The sequence below is a fragment of the Nyctereutes procyonoides genome, unplaced genomic scaffold (assembly GCF_905146905.1).
Source record: "Nyctereutes procyonoides isolate TBG_1078 unplaced genomic scaffold, NYPRO_anot_genome, whole genome shotgun sequence".
NCBI lineage: Eukaryota > Metazoa > Chordata > Mammalia > Carnivora > Canidae > Nyctereutes > Nyctereutes procyonoides.
In genome coordinates, this window is record NW_026575140.1 from 49295549 (window position 1) to 49315660 (window position 20112).

Genomic DNA, 20112 nt, shown 5'->3' on the forward strand with positions numbered 1-20112 from the left:
AATAAATATCCATAATCTTACCATCTATATATAATCTCTGCAGAAATTCCTCTAGATAAATTAACTAAATCAACAAATATTTAATGAATGCTTATCATGTGGCAGGCATAATTTTAGAATCAAGGAATATAGTGCCAAGTAAGATAGATAAAATCCCTGCTCTCAGAGATGTGATATTATACTCATGGAAGAGAAACAGACTATAAACAAGTATGTGAATAAATCAGTAAGATAATATCAGACAGTAATAAAAAAATGGTATGTTAGTGGTACAGACGAGCTGAGATCATGTTGGCTAGGAAGTCCTCTCTGAAGAGAGAATAGTTGTGGAGCACCTGGGTGGCTCAGTTGGTTAAGCGTCCTCCTTCAGCTCAGGTCATGATCTCAGGGTCCTAGGACTGAGCCCCATGTCAGGCTCCTTGCTCAGCGCAGGGTCTTCCTGTCTCCCTCTTCCTTTGCCCTTCCCCACTGCTCCTGCATGCTGTCTCTCTCTCTAATAAATAAATAAATAAGATCTTAAAAAAATATTTTCTCTTTTGATGAGAGACTACTTGCCATGAGAAGGAGCACATGAAAGCCATGGCAGAGAGAACAGCTAGTGGAAAGGCCCTAACAGAGAAGGGACCTCAAAAAAAAAGAATAAAGGAGATTCTAATTAGAGTCTAGTCCATGAAGCAGAGAGTGGTTCAAGGCAAAGTTGTAGAGGCAAGGAACATTCCTAGGTCACAGCAGAGAGTGATCCAAAGCTATGGGAAAAGAGATAGGCAGGTAATTAAGCAATAAAGCACGTAGGGTAAGAAAATTCAAAAGGTAGAGGAAAAGTAAAAGGCATCTCCCTCTTCTCATCCTTAAACTATATGATCTACTTTGTGTATCTTTCCAGGAAATGTATACGTATATTCTTCTAAAAACAACATACATAGATCACCTATGATATATTCTAACCAAAAGGTGTAACTCACATCAAGACTTTAGGTAACAACTCCCAGTTTACAAGAAACACAGTGAGAAAGGAACAAGCCGAACAGTACAACCAGGAAAATCCAGAAGGTTGGGCATGTTATAGAATAATGACCCTGACAGGCTTACCAAGGCAGGGTCATAAAAGAGGGATGAAGTTAGATTAAAATAAACTCTGAGTACACCTTCTTAGTATCCTTAATAGATAGCATCATCTCTGAGTAATGAATAAAATTTGCTAGCTCCTACATTAGGTCATTTACTTCCCACAAAAATATGTGATTTAAAGACGTGTGGGGCAGCCCCGGTGGCACAGTGGTTTGGTGCCGCCTGCAGCCCGGGGTGTGATCCTGGAGTCCTGGGATCGACTCCCACGTCAGGCTCCCTGCATGAAGCCTGCTTCTCCCTCTGTCTCTCTGTGTCTATGAATAAATAAATAAAATCTTAAAAAAAAAAAAAAAAGACGTGTGGACGCTAAAGGACGCTAAAGGAAGCACTGGGATATACGGATGCATTTACTCAAACTGCAGAAACTACTATTACTTTATATAAGCATGTCTCGATTACATTAATAATCCAAGTAACTTGATGGATGAGTTTGCTGGTAGATATATAATCCTGTTGCCTCTACCTTCAAAGACAACCCAAGTCTGACCATTCCTCCATTATCTAATTCACAACCATTATTATCATTCTTTACTGAGACCATGGCAAGAATGCTGTTTCCTTGCTTCTCCTCTTAAATTCCTACATCTTATTTTCCAAAGGGTCACCAAAGACACACCTTTAAAACATTAATCACATTATGTTACTCCCCTGTTCCCACTTCCAACACTTTCAACTTCCTATCATGGTCTGTGATAACCCTTCCCACCTTACTTGCCTTCTACCATGCATCCCTTTGCTCACTCCTCTTCAGTCACACTGGTCTTGCTGTGGCTAGATCATACTGGGCTCTTAAGCTTCAGGGATCGTTCCTGTTCCTTCTGCCAAGAATGCTCTTCCTGCAGATACGCCAGGGCTCACTCCCCCATTTTGCTCTCAGGTCTCTACTCAAAATGCTACTTTCTCAGTGAGACCTTTCCTGACAACCACTTTTTAAAAATTTTTTCATATATAAGTAGGCTTGATACCCAGCAAGGAGCCCAACACGAGGCTTGAACTCACAACCTTGAGATCGAGACCTGGCTGAGATCAAGAGTCAGATGCTTAAATGACTGAGTCAACGAGGTGTTCCTCCTGAAAACCACTTTTATTTTTGTCTTTTAAAGATTTTTGTGCATTTATTTATTTTAGGGGGAGAGAGAAAGAGGGAGAGAGTGCGAGTGCGAGAGTGTGAGCAGCGGGTGGGGGAGAGGGAAAGGGAGAGAATCCTAAGCAGATTCCATGTTGAGTACAGAGCCCAATGTGGGGCTTGATCTTGAGATCATGACCTGAGCCAAAATCAAGAGTCAGATGCTAACCAAATGAGCCACCCAGGCACCCCTCACAACCACTTTAAGATAGAACTCTCCACTATTTTTATGTTTATATATATATAAACACACACACACACACACACAATATTTATCTGTTTACTGTCTCTTCCACAATACTGTGAGCTCCACAAGGGCTGGAAATTTCATTTTCTTCTCAGAATCTAGAACTGCAGATGCAAAGAGCAGGCACTCATATTTTAGAATGAATAAATGAGTAATATGAAGAGATTAAATAAACAAAATGAGCAAAGATAGTGTTTGGAAAAAAAAGTTTTTTGTGTAGCTACTAACTACATATCTTGACTCCTGTATTAAAAAAAAAAAATCCTGCAAGCACTCAATATCTATACTTTAGTAGTAGCACTTCTTCATGAAATATCAGAGAAGACAGACCAGCTTTTTAAAAAATTAATGAGTGCAGAGATTCTCTTAATACTGGAGATGCCGTTATCCTCACTGACAGAAGCTACCTGAGGACAACGTGGAGCCCTTCTTGGCCAGTACCCTACAAAGGCTGTTTAGTACTTTTGCTCGAAGGCTACTAGTAACCTCTTCCTTGTATTCATGCTTTACCCAATAAAAGACACTACTAGACTCTAAGCTTAATGACAGGATCTCTATCTTCTAACCAGCCCAGTGGGTATGAGTACACAGAGGCACTAAAAACCTATTACTGAATGTTCTTTCAGTCTGTAAACTTTTCCCGATCATGTTCTTCAGACTTCTTTGGCAATGTAAGGTGAAATAGGTAACAGGTCCCTTTTTGGTCTAAATTATTTCAACAATTGCTGCATCTTTAGCTTACTCTGTCAATGTATATCTGACCCAAAAGTAGGCTACTCATCAACATAAAGTGGTGTGATTCACTACTCAAACAACAGTTGCATTAAAAAATAAACATAATATGGGGCACCTGGCTAGCTCAGTCAGTAGAGGAGCATGCGACTCTTATTCTTAGGGTCATGATTTTAAGCCCAGGTAGAGTTTACTTAAAATTTTTTTTAAAATACACATAACAGGAATGGAATCCTATTAAATCCAATAAAGATTAACAATACCTCTTAATTTAAACACACTTACCAAGATGGAGCATTTTCTTTTTTAAAAAGTGTTTTTTAAAGGTTTTATTTATTTGAGAGAGAGAGAGAGAGAGAGCGAGTAAGCGATCACACAAGTAGAGGGAGAGGGAGAAGCACAATCCCCACTGAGCAGGGAACCCAACATGGGGCGCTCTGATCCCAGGACTCTGGGATCATGACCTGAGTGGAAGGCAGACACTTAACTGAGCCACCCAGGCACCCCTCAAACATTTTCTTCTTAAAAAAGTTAGTATCTTTTACTCAAGACAATAGTGTCAATCCAATCACACTGAAAAATTTCTAGATCCTAAGTGAATGGATCCACATTGGTTTCCAATTTTAGTATATGAGCTGCCGAAGCAAGCACTCCACATTGGTTTCCAAAAATCTTCCTGTGTCGACCAATTGTTTGGAAGCTGAAATCAGTCACAAATAATGTTCTTGTTAAAAAAGATTTCTGTGTTTAACTCTTACAGTTGACTGAGCACTCTCCTGCTGGTTAAAGGATTTGAATTTCAATCTACTAATATTTTTCACAAATATTTCATAATAACTTTCAATAAATTAGAGGAAATTTAACGAACTAAAGGGGTTCAAAATAAACATTAAATCCAAGCTGGACTGGGTATTCACCATTTTAAATAAAAAGGTCATCCTTGGGATCCCTGGGTGGCGCAGCAGTTTGGCGCCTGCCTTTGGCCCAGGGCGCGATCCTGGAGACCCGGGATCGAATCCCACGTCAGGCTCCCAGTGCATGGAGCCTGATTCTCCCTCTGCCTATGTCTCTGCCTCTCTCTCTCTCTCTCTCTCTCTGTGTGACTATCATAAATAAATAAAAATTAAAAAAAAAAAAAAAGGTCATCCTTACATAAAGATGTGCTTTCTATAATGGTAATGCAACTTCACAAACTTTCATTCAGAAAGACTGCACAGAGATGCAACTACACACAGCCTTTGGAATCAGTCGTGATAGAAACATAAGGTGAGAGGTAAAACAATTATTTCATAAAATAAACTGTTTAAATCTTAAGTGACCCTTCATTTACAGTCAATGACTAACATGAGTGAAGGCCTTATGCGGAGTATAAAATTTTACACCACAAACCTTTTGATTTCTTTACATCAGGTTCAGGCTCAGATTCTCGGATGAACTGCCCCAAGTCACTTACTCTTCCAAATGTCATCTTCCTAAATAAGTACAAAAAGTAGAACATGATTTCTAACAATCAATTTTAAATTAAGAAAAATTCCATTCTTAAGCATCTTATCTAAACCCAGAAAGCTAAAAATACAATTTATAGCTAGCTCATTTATTCAGAGCAAAGCTTATTTCAAATAGAAAGTCCCCCAATGAAAACAAAATCTTTAATTCAATGTAATTTCATTCAAAATCCCAAAAAAGGTTTATGAAACATGATGGATAAAGACATATCTCACAATTCTAAAATTTATACACAAAAGAGAAAAAGTATAGGAACAGCCAAGATAGGTTTGTAAAAGAGATAAAAAGGAAGGAACTTGCCCTGGATCAAAATATGTATTATAAAGCTGGAGTAATTATATGTGATAATTACATTTGCTATAAAGCTATAATAATATAAAACAAAGTTAAAAGGCAAAGAACACAGTAAAAGATCTTAACAGACATTACTAATTAATAATATTAAAAAAAATACAGAATCCTACCAAGTCACTAAGAAATCATCCAACAGAAAAACGTAAAAAGGAGACCAACAGTCAATTCATAGAAGAAAAAACTGAATAAAATGCCAAAAGAAGCTTAATCTCATGAGTAGTAGTCCAGATTGGTTAAAAAAAAAAAATCAAACATGTAATGTTACTTACTATCAATATAAAGATGTGGAGAAAATTAGTATCTTTATTAATGGGGGATAAGAATGCATAATATATAGATACTTTTAAAGGTAAGTTGGTAAGATCTATTAAAATTTAAAATCTGCTTCTTGGTACAAGAAGTATATAAAAGGAAGTCTTTTGCTATACTGTGTATAATAGTGAAGAATTGCAAACAACTTAAATACTCACCAATACCAAAAGAGCTAAATAGTGGCCATGGTTATGAGCTATAATTAGTATTATACAGGGAATGCTACAACATGGTTAAAATGAGGTAAATCAGTATAGACTAGCAAAGAAAAATCTCCAAAACTCACTGCAAATAAAAGCACAAGATACTGAATACAGTGTGATATCAATTACATAAAAATAAGCAAACAAAAATACATACTGTATCAGTGATTATCCTGAGTAGGAAAGGGAAAGAATGAGCATTGGTGTGTGACCAAAGGGGACATTAGCCTTATCTATCAATTTTTATAAGAGATTAATGTATTTGTAATTAAAAGTAGGTTAAAAAAAAAAACACAACTCTGTATGCTCATATATTATTTCACCTCAGGCAGAGTGGGTCTTATTTTAGGGCTATTGCTCCTAGTAGGCCATCATTTCACATGTGGTTGCAATACACTGATAGATACAATTTTGTCTGCCTTGAGAAAAATTTCAGGAAGATGCCAAAACAAACATTGAGAACTATCTTTAAAGATGAAGAAAAGTCATTATTTCTCTACTTCTGACCGCTTTTACACATTATCTGTTAAAATATATTTAATTTACAAACACAAAGAACTTATAGAAGTAAAAGATCTTGGAACTGACAGATTGTCTTAAGTTAGGTTTTAAGTAAATGAACCAACCATTCCCTAATAAATATAATCTTTGTAATTAAATAATTTATGCTTATTGTCCACCATTTCCTAAAAGAAAAGATGAAGATTACAAATTACAACACTGACTCAGCTGAAGTGGCTTCCTAAAGACAATGTGGTCAAACAGCCCTTTATTTATACCTGAGTACTTTTCAGGATCCTTGGTTTCCCAAAGTATCACTGCTACTTTCTGATAAAATCAATTAGCTAAATATGTTGAAATCACTTTTTTATGGTGTTATCAGGACTGGGGTTGGGGTTGGGTACGGTAATCAAGAAGTTACACAGGTTTATAGGTTCATCAGCCATCTTTAGGGAAGAGGAAGTGATTTTATGATTTGATCTGTGGTAAAGGTTGGCAAGTGGCATATGCTATGAACTGACTGATGTCTTTTTGTAATAGGATAAACCCAATTCTTAAATATAGAGAAATAATTTTATTCCATTTTCAAGTATCAGTTACATAGTCCATAAAAAATGGTGCTGGCATCTTTGTACTTTTAGTTTTGCTTTTAAGATAGAGACTTTGAAATAGCTAACATATGAACCAAATGACATATGCAAGAGATACAACCTACAACATATATAAACATGACACTCCTCAACCTTGTACAGTGTGGTGGACTGATGATGGTAATGGTATTTATGGAGTGTTTACTAGATACCTGGAAAGGTTTGGAATGCTTTTTATGTACCTCATTTAATCCCCTAAGTAACCCAATGAAGTAGTAATACCATCTTCATTTTGGAGATTAAAAAACAGACACAGAGGTTGAGTAGTTTGCTAATAAGTGGTTGAGACAAGATTAAAACCCAAAAAGTCACTCCTGAGCTTCCACTCTTAACTGTGGTCTACTGGATATGATATATAGTAGTGTTGGGTATATAACAGTAGATTAAAAACATGTTTTAAATTTTAAATTAAAAAATATAAGATGCAGGGTGCCTGGGTGGCTCAGATGGTTGGGCATCTGCCTTTGGCTCAGATCATGATCCCAGGGTCCTGGGACTGAGCCCCACATTGGGCTCCCTGCTCAGCGAGGAGTCTGTTGCTCCCTCTCCGTCTGTTCCTCTCCCTGCTTGTGTGCGCGCTCTCGCTCAAATGAATAAGAATCTTAAAAATAAGTAAATAAATAAAAGATGCAAAATTCAGCAGACCTGTAAAAATCCTAGACGTTAGTTAAGCTTACCCTGCATACGTCCGCTGATACAAAGATTCTGGATCCAGACTTGCAGCATCCACAATTATCGCTTCATCAAAATTTTTCAGAATTTTAACACTGGCTTTTTTCATACTGGACTACAACAGAAAATGTAAAATTAATAGTCTGTTATTTGGGAATCAAAAAGTCCTGGGTTTGGAAAATGACAGATTTGTACAAAATCTTCAGTATTTGAAATATATGTAATTCTCATTCAACCTTATCATTACAGAGATGCTGAACAGCAATGATTCTAAAATGTAACCTCAAAATATAACCATGGGAGGAAAGCACAGTATTACAATATACAATATATGCATTTAATGCCATATGTTTGTTTTCTTAATGATCTAAGTTCCAACAAATGTGGTATCCTCACAGGCATTACATTCCCAAATGTGCAAGACTGCCATCCACCCAGGCATATACAGCTTAGCTAACTTTTACAGAGTCACATGAGGCCATGTGACAAAAGAGAAAAAAGTAAACTTTCTAAAATGACAAGCTAGATGAGCGTAGTAAGTTCCCCTCTAGCATGTCATCTCCCACTCCTCATCCCACAAAAAAAGCAAGTCAGAACTGGTATTTCTATGAAATACCAGAGCCATGGGTTTTCCCAGATACTCTACTTCTAAAAATTCAATTACAGACAGATGCAGTTCCACAAAATTACTAATATATAAGATTATTATTCACTGTAGCATTGTTTAAAATAACAAAAGATGAGAATATGCTTAATGTCCATGATAAGGTATAGGTTAAATTAATAAAATAAAAATTGGACGCTTATAGAACACACTCTCATCTACAGTGTGTGTGTGGGGGTCTCTTTACGTGCCAAGGGTAAATAATTAAAAAAAAAGAGGCACCAGCATAAAGAAGGTGGAATAGTTCTTTGAGGCTACTGTTAACTGAGATACCAAACCAGACATCACAAGAAAAGAAAACTAAAGATCAATATTTCTTCTAAGTAGGGATCCCTGGGTGGCGCACCGGTTTGGCGCCTGCCTTTGGCCCAGGGCGCGATCCTGGAGACCCGGGATCGAATCCCACGTCAGGCTCCTGGTGCATGGAGCCTGCTTCTCCCTCTGCCTGTGTCTCTGCCTCTCTCTCTCTCTCTCTCTCTCTCTCTCTCTCTGTGTGTGTGTGTGTGTGACTATCATAAATAAATAAAAAAAAATTTAAAAAATATATAAAAAATATATTTCTTCTAAGTATAGATGCAAAATCCTAACAAAATATTAGCAAACAAACCCAGCAACATATAAAAATAATTATATTCCATGATCAAGTGAGATTTATCCCAGAAATGCAAGGTTGGTTTAACATCTGATAATCGATTAAAGTACTACACCATATCAACTGAGTAAAAACCAAAACCCACATGATCATCTCAATCGATACAGAAAGAATATTTGACAAAATCCAACACCATTTCATGATAAAAAAAAATTAGAAATAGTGGGAAATAGCTTGATAAAAAGCATTTATGAAAAATCCATCCATACCTAACATATTAAAAGATGAAAAACTCAGGGGACGCCTGGGTGGCTCAGTGCTTGAGCATCTGCCTCAGGGTGTGACCCCGGGTCTGGGGATCGAGACCCGCGCACTGAGCTCCCTATGAGGAGCCTGCTTTTCCCTCTGCCTGTGTCTCTGCCCTCTCTCTCTGCGTCTCTCATGAATAAATAAATAATCGTAAAACAAAATACAACAAAACTGAAAGCTTTCTTCATGAGGTCAGGAATAAAACAAAGATGCTCACTTTCACCACTTCCAATCAACACCATACTGAAAGTTTTAGCCCAACCTATCAGGCAACACAAAGAAATAAAAGGCATTCAAAGTGGACAGGAAGAAGAAAACTATTTCTATTAGCAGATGACATGATCTTATATATAGAAAATCCTAAAGAATCCACAAGAAAACTATTAGAGTTAACAAATGAATTTAGTAAAAGCTGAAGTACAAGATCAACACAAAGTTGTACTTCTATGCATTACCAATGAAGAATAAGAATATGAAATTAAGAAAATAATTCTATTTATAATAGCATCAAGAAGAATGACTCAGGAAAAAATGACCCAAGTAGGTATAAGACTTGTACACTGAAACCTACAAAACAACAATGAAAGAAATTAAAGATAGCTTAAATAAATGGGATAACATCCCATTGTTCATGGACTGAAAGACGACTTAATATTGTCAAAATGGCAATATATCCCAAGGAATCTACAGATACAACATAAATTCAATCCTAAAATTTGTATGGAATTTCAAGGGACCCAGAATAGCCAAAATAATCTTACAACTGAAAAAAAGCTGGAGGACACACAGTTCCTGATATTTAAATTTACAAAGTTGCAGTAACTTTCTCAATAAATGGTTTGGGACAACTAGATATTCACATGCAAAAAAAAAAAAAAAACAAAGTTGGACCTTAGTTCAAACAACATGCAAACTAATTCAAAATGGATCAAAGGCCTAAAACTCAGAAGAACACACGGTGGGCATGGGGAGTGATTGTTAATGTTCCATTTGCGAGGTTTCCATTTGGGATGATGAAAAAGTCTGGAACCAGACAGTGGTAATGGTTGCACTACACTGTGACTATACTAAATGTCACTGAATTAGAGACTTTATAACAGTTAACTTTATGTTAGATGAATTTTTCCTTAATTAAAAAAAAGTATATCCACTTACAATGAAAATATGAGCACAAGAAAAAAAATTCCATTTATAATAGCACCAAAAAGAATAAAATATTTATCTATTTATCTTTTTTTAAGAATAAAATACTTAGAATAAATTGAAGAAATACAAAACTGACACTTGAAAACCACAAAATGCTACTGGAAGAAATTAAAGATCTGAATAAAATTAAAGGCATCCTATGTTCATGGGTCAGAATATTTAATACCGTTAAGATGGCAATATATCCCAAACTGATTTATGGAGTCAATGCACTCTGTATCAGAATCCTGGCTGGTGTCTTCAGAGAAGCTGACAAACTGATCCTTAAATGCATCTGAAAACTCAAGAGACCTCAAAAAGTCAAAACAATCTTAAAAAAGAACTAAGTTGGAAGACTCCTGCTTCCTTCTTGACTTCAAAACTTGTTACCCAAGCAGGAGTAATTAAGACAGAGTTAAACAGTTATCATTTGACCTAACAATTCTACTTCTAGATATATACATAAGAGAAATGAAAATCTATATCCACACAAAAACTTGTACAGGAGCATTATTCATAATAGCCAAAAGAGAGAATCAACCCAAATGTCCCTCAACTGATGCATAAACCAGATGTGATACGTTTGTACAATGGAATACTTGGCCATAAAAAGGAATAAAGTTCTGGGGAGCCTGGGTGGCTCAGTCGGTTGGGCAACTGACTCTTGATTTTGGCTCAAGTCATGATCTCAGGGTCCTAGATTAGGCCCTGCTTTGGGCTCCCTGCTCAGGGGGAGTCTGCTTCTCCCTCTCTCTCCCTCTGTCCCTCCCCCTGGCTCATGCTCGCTCTCTCTCTCTCTCTCTCTCTCAAATGAAAGATCTTTTAAAAAACCAACAACAAAAAACAACAAAAAAAATGAATAAAGTTCTGATATATGCTAAACATGGATGAACCTTGAAAACAGTATGCTAAGTGAAAGAAGCCTGTCGCAAAAGACCACACACCATATGGTTTCAATTATATGAAATGTTCAGAATAGGCAAGTCTATAGAGACAGTAAGTAGATTAGCAGCCGCCTAGGGCTGGAGGAATGGTGGATTTGGAGGGTATTAGTTAAAGGACACAGTTTCTTCCTTAGGTGAAAAACTTTTTAAATTGGCTGTGGTAACAGTTAAGCAACTCTATGAATGTACTAAAACCACTGAATTATATAACATAAATGGGTGAACTGTATGGTATGTGAATTAGATCTCAATAAAGGCATACCAAAAAAGAAAGGGAAAAGCATATTCAGAATGATTTCAATTATATAACTGAACAGGTAACACTAAACCATCAAAAGTCAGGATGGTAGCTATCCTGGCAGGAGGACAGTGACTATTAGAGGGCACAAGAGAGTTCAGGATATACTGGTAATATAATATTTCTTGATCTGGATGCTGGATATACAGGTCAAGTCTGTTTATGAAAATTCTTCAAGCTATATATAGTTAGTTATATAGAGTTTTCTGTATATTATACTTCAACCAAAAATGTAAAACTGTATTTATGGTTAGCATCTAGACCTTTTAAGTGCTTAAATAACAATAAAACGTTCTAGCCTATATCAAAAAACAAAAGGCAACCACATTCAGCAGGTCACCTCCTATCTAATCTAAATAGGAGGAAAATGTACGGAGTCTTGTTGATGCTAATAAATAGTACTGTCTTATAAATTAAGAAAATTTATAAGGCTCCATGTCAAAAAACTCAAGTATTATTTATTTACATGTCAACAGCATAATGGGAAAATAATTATGCTACATTATGGGGAAGAACACTAGACAGGGAATATGTTCTGGCTCTACATTTACTGTGTGACTTTAATAAAATTAGTTAACTTCTTAATACTTCTCCTCAGATCTCTTCTCTTGGGGACATTTCACTCAGTTTTGGGGAGCATCAGATAAGGTTTGATACATGAAAGCACTCCAAAAAGACACAAAAGATTAAGGAAATGTACAATGGCACTACAGTTCAAAATGAAACCAAAAGCTCTTTGATTTAGTACAATATTAAGAAAGAATTATTAAGAATTATTCTAGGGGTGCCTGGGTGGTACAGCTGGTTAAGCACCTGCCTCTTGGTTTCGGCTCAGGTTGTGATCTCAGGAAAGTAAGATCCAGTATGCTCCACTCTGTGTGGAGTCTGCTTGGGGTTCTCTCTCCCTCAGCCTATCCTTCCCACTTGTGCTTATGCTCTAAGAAATAAATAAATAAATCCTTAAAAAAGCAGAGGGGGAATTATTCTATAAATCTCCCAAATGTAGTTACTAAAATTTCTCAAATAATTACACAAAGAGCTCTTCAGAGGCTATAAATGCATGTCATATAACTTGATTATTGAAAGCACAGCTGGAGTGTCAAGCAGAATAATGGCCTGAATGAAACAGCACAATACCTTACAATATACTATTATATCATCACAGATATTTTGATTAAAGCATATAGTAAGTAGGCCCAATTTACTTTCTTTGTTTCTCCTACAATGAAAACTTCCAAACAGAATCTGTTACTGATATTTGAAGGAAAGGATCTGTAGACCTTTCTCCCGCATGGCAGAGGCTAACTGGTCAATACCTGAGAGGCCGAGATGTCGGAACCACCCGGGTGAGAGTCATCAGGAGGGCCAGCAGAGCCATGAGCAATCAGTGAAACATTTCCCCCCAGAAATTCATCTCCTCGAACCGAATGGATGAGGTCATTCAAATACTTATAATAAAGATTGCTGGACAAGAAGCCAGGCAAAAAGACCTGAAAGAGAGGACAAACGTTATTTTATTTTTTTGACAAGCATTATTTTAAAGTTGAAATCAAATACAACTAAAACTTCATTTGAAAACAGAATTTTACCCACAATTCTACCAGCTAGCACAAATGATTTTACTTTTCCTTGTTACACTCCAAGTATTACCTTTTTGTGTAGTTTATATTGTCACTAAAATTAGGAGTACAGGGGATCCCTGGGTGGCTCAGCGGTTTAGTGCCAGCCTTCGGCCCAGGGCGTGATCCTGGAGTCCTGGAATCGAGCCCCGCATCGAGCTCGCTGCATGGAGCCTGCTTCTCCCTCTGCCTGTGTCTCTGCCTCTCTCTTTCTGTCTCTCATGAATAAATAAAATCTTTAAAGAAAAATAAAATTATGAGTACAATTTATAGCTTTATTCCCCCCCCAAAAAATGCTTGCCATAAAGCTATTACATAGACTTGGAGAGATCAGAGTTCTTAGAGACCAGAAAACATGCAGGGAGTGAATCTAATCTCAAACTAGATTTCTGATTATAAATATTAAAGTCTTTGTATATAAATTTATTTTTTTTTTACCTTTGAAATGATTTCCTTAGGGTAAATTATGAGGTGTGATCATGCAGTTAAACAGAATCAATGTTTTAAAAGCTTTGACAGATATGGCCACTTTACCCTTCAGAAGGATGCTGTCAATTTGTATCATTGGCAATATATCAAGGTATCTGTTTTGACATAGGCTTTCCAACAATGGATTGTGTTTTTTCAAATTATTGTTAAATTAGTATCTATGATATATGGGTATTTTTATTTACATTTAAAAATTATTAATGATGCTAAGTTCCCATGTTTATTACTGGCATTTCCTATTAGCAACTTTTCCTTCATAGCAGTTAGCACATGATTATAAATAGTCTACGTTTAACATGTGCCTTCTTTACAGACAAGAGCTACAGGAGGGCAGAAACCATGTTTCTTATGTTTACCACTGAAATACTAATACCTAGCACAGAAATTTTCAAAGTATTGATGAACAAATCATTCAGGTCTTTTTTTCATTTATCTAATTGATAATATTCTTAAAATTAGTCTAAGTTCTTTATATTATACATTATTTTATAAGAAATATTTCCACATTCGGTTTTTCTCTGTATTTTAAGAAGTTTATTTTTTAAAGATTTTATTTATTTATTCATGAGAGACAGAGAGAGAGAGAGAGAGGCAGAGACACAGGCAGAGGGAGAAGTCCATGCAGGGAGCCCAATGTCGGAGTCGATCCCGGGACTCCAGGATCACGCTCTGGGCCAAAGGCAGGCGCTAAATCACTGAGCCACCCAGGGATCCCCCAGAAGTTTACATTCTTTATACAATAAAGATTTGGAACTTTTCCTTGGAGATCAGAAAGATTTTAATTTAAATCAGGAAAAAATTTTTTATCCCTGGGCACTAGCTGATACTCTTATTTAGTTTGCCATTAGCTTTTTAGTGATTTGATTTTTATATGTAATTTTTCCATGTTCCTGAAATTCAGTTTTTATGTGTGGCATTATTTAATAGCACTTACTGGACCCTTTTTCACCAAGATACACATGACATACATAAGCAACATAACCTCATGGGCTTATCCTGGGCTCTGTGGATTCCTAGTAAGACCTACTCTAGTTTATTTGAAGAATAGATCATTCATAAATTCCAACACCTTACTATTAATAAGCTATTAGTGATACCCCACAAGTTTTGATACCCAAAACTAGTATTCTAACTCCGTTGATAGATACTGATGAATTATTTGGATCATTCCTAAGCTAAATGCCCAATACTGCTAATCTAATTATTTTTTAAAATGTAATAATAACAGCAGTAATAATGGCCATTAACATTTCTCAATGTTTATTATGTTAGACATAATGCTAATATAAGAACTTTATATGTCTAACTTCATTATCCTTAAAGTAACTCTTAGGTAAGTATCCACATTATCTCCATTTTATAGATGCGGAAAATGGGCATTAAAGAATTTCAGTATCTGCCTGAGGTCACTCAGCCTATGAAGTTAATTAATACATACCAAGTCAGACTCAAAGCCTCTGCTCTTAATCACTATGCTTCACTGCTTCAATTTTCCCTGTTTTGTTACATTTGTTTTTTTTCCTGTGTTAGGTTTTCTGGGTTTTACCCAGAAAGAAGTAAAAACTTCTTGCAGTTTAATATTCTTGAAGTTCTTAGTTACCTTCTCCATGGTTGTCCAGGCCTGACGTAACGGAGTTGTGAAACAGTTAGGGAGTGGCCCACCTTCCCTGCAGATATTGGATTCAATTTCTAATCGTACAACATCATCAAATCCAAGGGGATGTGTGGCTTGGAGGGAGAAGTACCTATGATACAAAGGCAGCAAAAATAAAACCAATGTCCTAGCCAGTACAAGCAACTTTTGGTACTCTTTTATGAGGCCACTTGATTCAGCCTGCAGACCTAGGCCTCGAGACCTGGCTCATGCTGGCCATGCTGCAACCTTTATTCCCACAACCCCAAAGGTATCTAAGTCAACTTGCTACCTTCTTATCTCCTTCCATCTTCCTTAGTTCTTGTTTAAGATTTCTGAGAGTCAGGCTACAGCTGAGACAAAGAAATCAATCAATCACACACATTTGATGGGCACCTATCCTCTGTTTAGCACTTGGGAGATAGAAATAGAGTTAAAAGAGGGTAAGACACAGTTATGCTGGAAAGGGAGCAGAAAAGATCTCTGCATAGAACACAATGAGAACACACCCTATAACCAGGAGGCACAGGTAATATACATGCAGGAATTCAAAATACAGTAACACGGAAAGCGAAGTAGATGGATTTGATGTATTTGGACAGAATAACACGACTTGATGAAGCTTGGGTGTAGAAAGGAAAAGGAGTAACCAAAGATACCTCAAAGATATCTAACTTCTTAAGATATAATGCAAAACTAGTGTTTTTTTGTTTTTGTTTTGCAAACCTAGTGTTTTGGTAAGCTGATTTATAAAGTAGATACCAAAAAAAAAGGAGGATTAAAAGCAAAATATATATGTATGTTCTCTTCCAAGCATACTAGGGACTTCTAAATCTTGTCTAAGATATAAATGCAGAAAGACTGATGAGGAACGATTGTGACTATATGTACATAACATACATAAGATACAAAAACAAACTGGGTTGGGGCACCTGGGTGGCTCAGTCAGTTGAACATCTGACTCTTGATTTTGGCTCAGATCATGATCTCAGGGTTGTGGGATGGAGCCTCAGGATGGCTCCACAATCAGTGGGGAATCTGCTTGATTCTCAACTCTTTCTGTCTCCTCTGCCTCTCCCCTGCCTCACACTCACTCTCTCAAATGGAATAAAAAACAAAACAAAACAAACAAAAAACTAGGATCAGTGCAGTCAAATTTGACATAATGAACTTGACAAAATGACAGCCAGTGGGATGCCATATGGTGATCTTCATTTAAAAATGGCTCCCAACGTGAAAATGGGATCCAGTGGGAAAACAGGGTCTCTGCTCTGGGTGGCTACTGAACTCCAGCCAAGAGCTTACTACTATTGCCACTCTTCTGTTCCAGCATAAAAAAAAAAATATGTATGTATTTTTTTGTTATTACTCTTTTCTTAACAAATAGTCTCCCATCTTATAACAAATAAGTTGGTAAATACTCTTCCATGATTCGAATTTTGGGGCAACCCAGACCAAATTTCTAAATGTAAACACTTGCTATTTTAACATCCATGTAACAATGTTCCTTATATAATATTTTCCACAAATACATTATACAAATAAACACTGGACAAACATTAAGAATTGCATTCCAGCCCAAGTTCTGCCACTAACTTGCCCTGTGACCTTGAGAAAAGCAATACCTCATTGGGCCTTTGTTTTCTCACCTGCATAATGGGAAAATCAGACTAGATCTCTAATCTGGCTCCATCAGCATCATCTTGGGTATCTTCTAAAAATAAAGATTCCTGGGTCATACCTCAAATGTGCTGAATCAGAATCTCTTAAAGAGGAGGGCTGGAAACCTATTTTTAACAAGCTCCCAGGTGGTTCTTACGCAGACAGCCCAGCATGAACCTGCAGAGCAATGCTTAGGAACCACTGACCTAGATGCTCTCAGCTCTCTTGCAAACCCTAACATCCCACAGACTTTACTCTACTGTCAAGTTATCCTCCCAGCAATTGCTTATAGATACAAATAGCACAAGACTTTTCTTAACAGAATAAGAAAAATTAAATGAATAGAGTAACACAGGGGGCCATATCACTCAACTGACCAGATGTTTTCAGTTCTGTTCACTGTAAGATTTTGCCATCTTCTCATTTTCAGTGAAGACCAATGAAAAACACTTATTCACTGAGTATTAACCTGGCTGCGTAGATCTGCATCAGAAAATATGATGCACTCATTCATAGATATTTAAGACCCTTTACAATATATTCTGATTAGTTTCATCTTCCTCCTATATTCCCTACCCAAGTTTTATTTACCCAAACTCAGATTTTCTGAAAGTGCCACATTCCCGTTTCTCTGACTTTGCTTGTGCCAATGTCTCTGTCTAAAATGTTCTTTCCCACCTTCTATGGCTAGCAAAATTTAATTCATTACTCTGGATCCAATTCAAATGTTTCTTCTGAGAAACGCTCCCTGAACTCCACCACCACCATCTTTCTTGCCACACACAAACCTCCTGTTCCCCCATCAAAGACATTTATTCTGAGAATCTTAAAACTTTATACACTGTATGAAAAGCAGATTTATGATACTCCCTATGAGCTCCTTGACAGCAAAGACTGGATTTGTTCATCTTTACTTCCAAAATACACATCAAATACTCAGTATTTGCCAAATGCTGAAAAATCAATAAAACTCACTTGTCATATAAAATCATGGCATCGTTTTGTGCCTCCTGTCCATCATACTGGCCCTTTTTGGCAGCAAGTTGAGACTGGAAGTTATCTGCTGCCAACCAGAACTGTAAGATATTCACTGCATCCTCTTTTTCCATGTACTAGGAAGGAAAAATACAAAAGAAAAGAAAAAATGATGATAAACAGATTTCTCTAACCATCTCTAATCCATAAGCCCAACCATTAAAAATACAGGACATACACAAAAAACAAAAACAGATCCACTTGTTCAGTTAATGCCAGTCAGCACCTTGCAGTTGCTTTTGAGACTGAAAAGTTTAAAAACCATTGTTGTAGAGGAAAAACTCAAAGAACTAACAAAAAAAAAAACACCACACTGCTGAATACAAACTTAAGTGAACTGGAATAAGAATCACAGTAAAGATGATCAGTGGGCCCTTGCTGGCTAACATACAAAAAGTAAAGCAACCAGACCAAATCTTTTATATCTGATCATTTCCATCACTCCACGCAGCCACAGTAACCTGAACGAATGTGGACTTAAACTTACGGCAAAGAGAGGGAGTGAGACAGCAAATCAACCAAAAGTTCTATTCCTGGGAGAGGCAGAGGGCAAGGCAAGTGTGTATAGAAGTTATGCTCTGTGAACCTGGAAATCCTCTTCTCTCTACTTAATACTCATCTGCTTTGCAACTAAAGAATTTCATTTACCGAAACCTAACAAATATCATCAAGCTAAACAGTGTATAGGCCTCAAAGAGATTAATCTACTCATTGCTTGAGAAATCCTATTAAGTGGCTAAAGTAAAAGCAATGATAGAAGGAAAAAATTTACTACTTTCCTTTCCTCTTCTGAAGTCTGGTCTGCAAATATGTGCGCATTGGAATCAAGTATCAAACCTGTGGTTTTAAAACAGCTCCAGATAATTAAAAATACGCATTCTCCTATAAGCAGAAGTTTAGTTAAATTTTTCAAAATTGGTTATTTTACACTGAATTCTCATGTTCTCTTTAACCTAATATACTGTTAAAGTACTCTTGCCATTAGGTGCACAACTTAACATAATAAAATTCTTTCATTCCAGTCGATCTTTTTGGAAATGATTTGGCTCCTCCATGTTATTTTCTATAGGGGGCCCAACACGTCTAGTTTAGAGGCTGGAATGTTCTAACAGAGTGTGAAAGGAAATGCAGACTTTACCTCAGAGAAATAAAAGAGGGCTGACTCACAGAAGAGAATGTCAGCCAGGTAAACAGTTCCACTGGTCAGCACTTCAATCTGGTATTTACAGAAATGGTGACTTCGCAGAAACTCACTAAAGTGCCTGCACATGGACAAAAAGGGAAAATTTGAGGGAACGACCAAGGAAAGAGCTTAACTGGGAAAAATATACTCTCTCTTTCCATCCTGTGCCTACTGTATCTTAGTAGCCTCGGTCACACTACCTCCCTTCCCATGATGTTGTTCCTGGTTCCTACACCTGGAAGGATCTCTCCCACCATTTAGTGACTTTGTAGTTGCCTCTGTTATGTGACACATGCTACATCATATTACATGTAACCAAAAAACATGCTCTATTTCTCTTAATAGGCTGTAACTTCCTTCAAAGCAGGGACTATATCTAACTGTGCCTTGCGCAGAGCACCCTTTCCATAAATACCAAATGACTCAATATGTGGACTTTTTTTTAAGGGCATGCAGCAGTATTTAATCTAAAAAAAAAACAAAAAACAAAAACCAAAAAAACAAACCATGGAGGCAGTTTCAAAAAATCTATGTGGATTTAGTAATACAGCATCCATTAAGCTTAAAGCATGCACTAACAAATTAGGATATCCACCTGAACACATGCATTGTTGAAATAAATAAATTATAATAGTCACACTATAGTTACAATCACCCTCAAATGACTTCAGAATTTTAAAAAATTCTTTTAACTTAGGAAATATGAACAGTAAAAACAAATAAGTGTTTTATTTTTAAGAGTTCATATAATTTACATTTAAGACACCATGAATCAAGGTAGTCTCAGAGTATGCCTATAAGATCCTGTAAACATTCAAAACATTTAAGTCAACAAGATAGTTTGTTTTTAGTTGAATGAACTCACATCCCCAAACCCAAAATGTGAAAGTATGAAATTAACTTACTCTTGCTCCATTGCACTAAAGACTATAGACTGTGCCAAAACAAAACAGTTGGGATCCACCTGTCCATCTTCTCCACAAATCTTTGCTGTAAAAGAAATGGTAAATAATTTTCTACTAAATCCAAACCATACACTTTTGTGAATCAAAGTAGGAAAATAACTGT

General features: G+C 36.6%; 1 protein-coding gene across 1 annotated transcript in view; it reads right to left on the reverse strand.

The window, feature by feature from the left end:
• AKAP10 (A-kinase anchoring protein 10) overlaps positions 1-20112 on the reverse strand; it is a 78868-nt gene that overhangs the window by 15940 nt on the left and 42816 nt on the right. Inside the window, exons 6-12 of the mRNA XM_055305757.1 lie at positions 19950-20034; positions 19000-19123; positions 17802-17938; positions 15132-15276; positions 12740-12913; positions 7437-7546; positions 4623-4705 (exon numbers count right to left, since the gene is read on the reverse strand). Of these exons, the coding sequence (XP_055161732.1) occupies positions 4623-4705; positions 7437-7546; positions 12740-12913; positions 15132-15276; positions 17802-17938; positions 19000-19123; positions 19950-20034 (858 nt within the window). The remainder of the gene's footprint in view (positions 1-4622; positions 4706-7436; positions 7547-12739; positions 12914-15131; positions 15277-17801; positions 17939-18999; positions 19124-19949; positions 20035-20112) is intronic.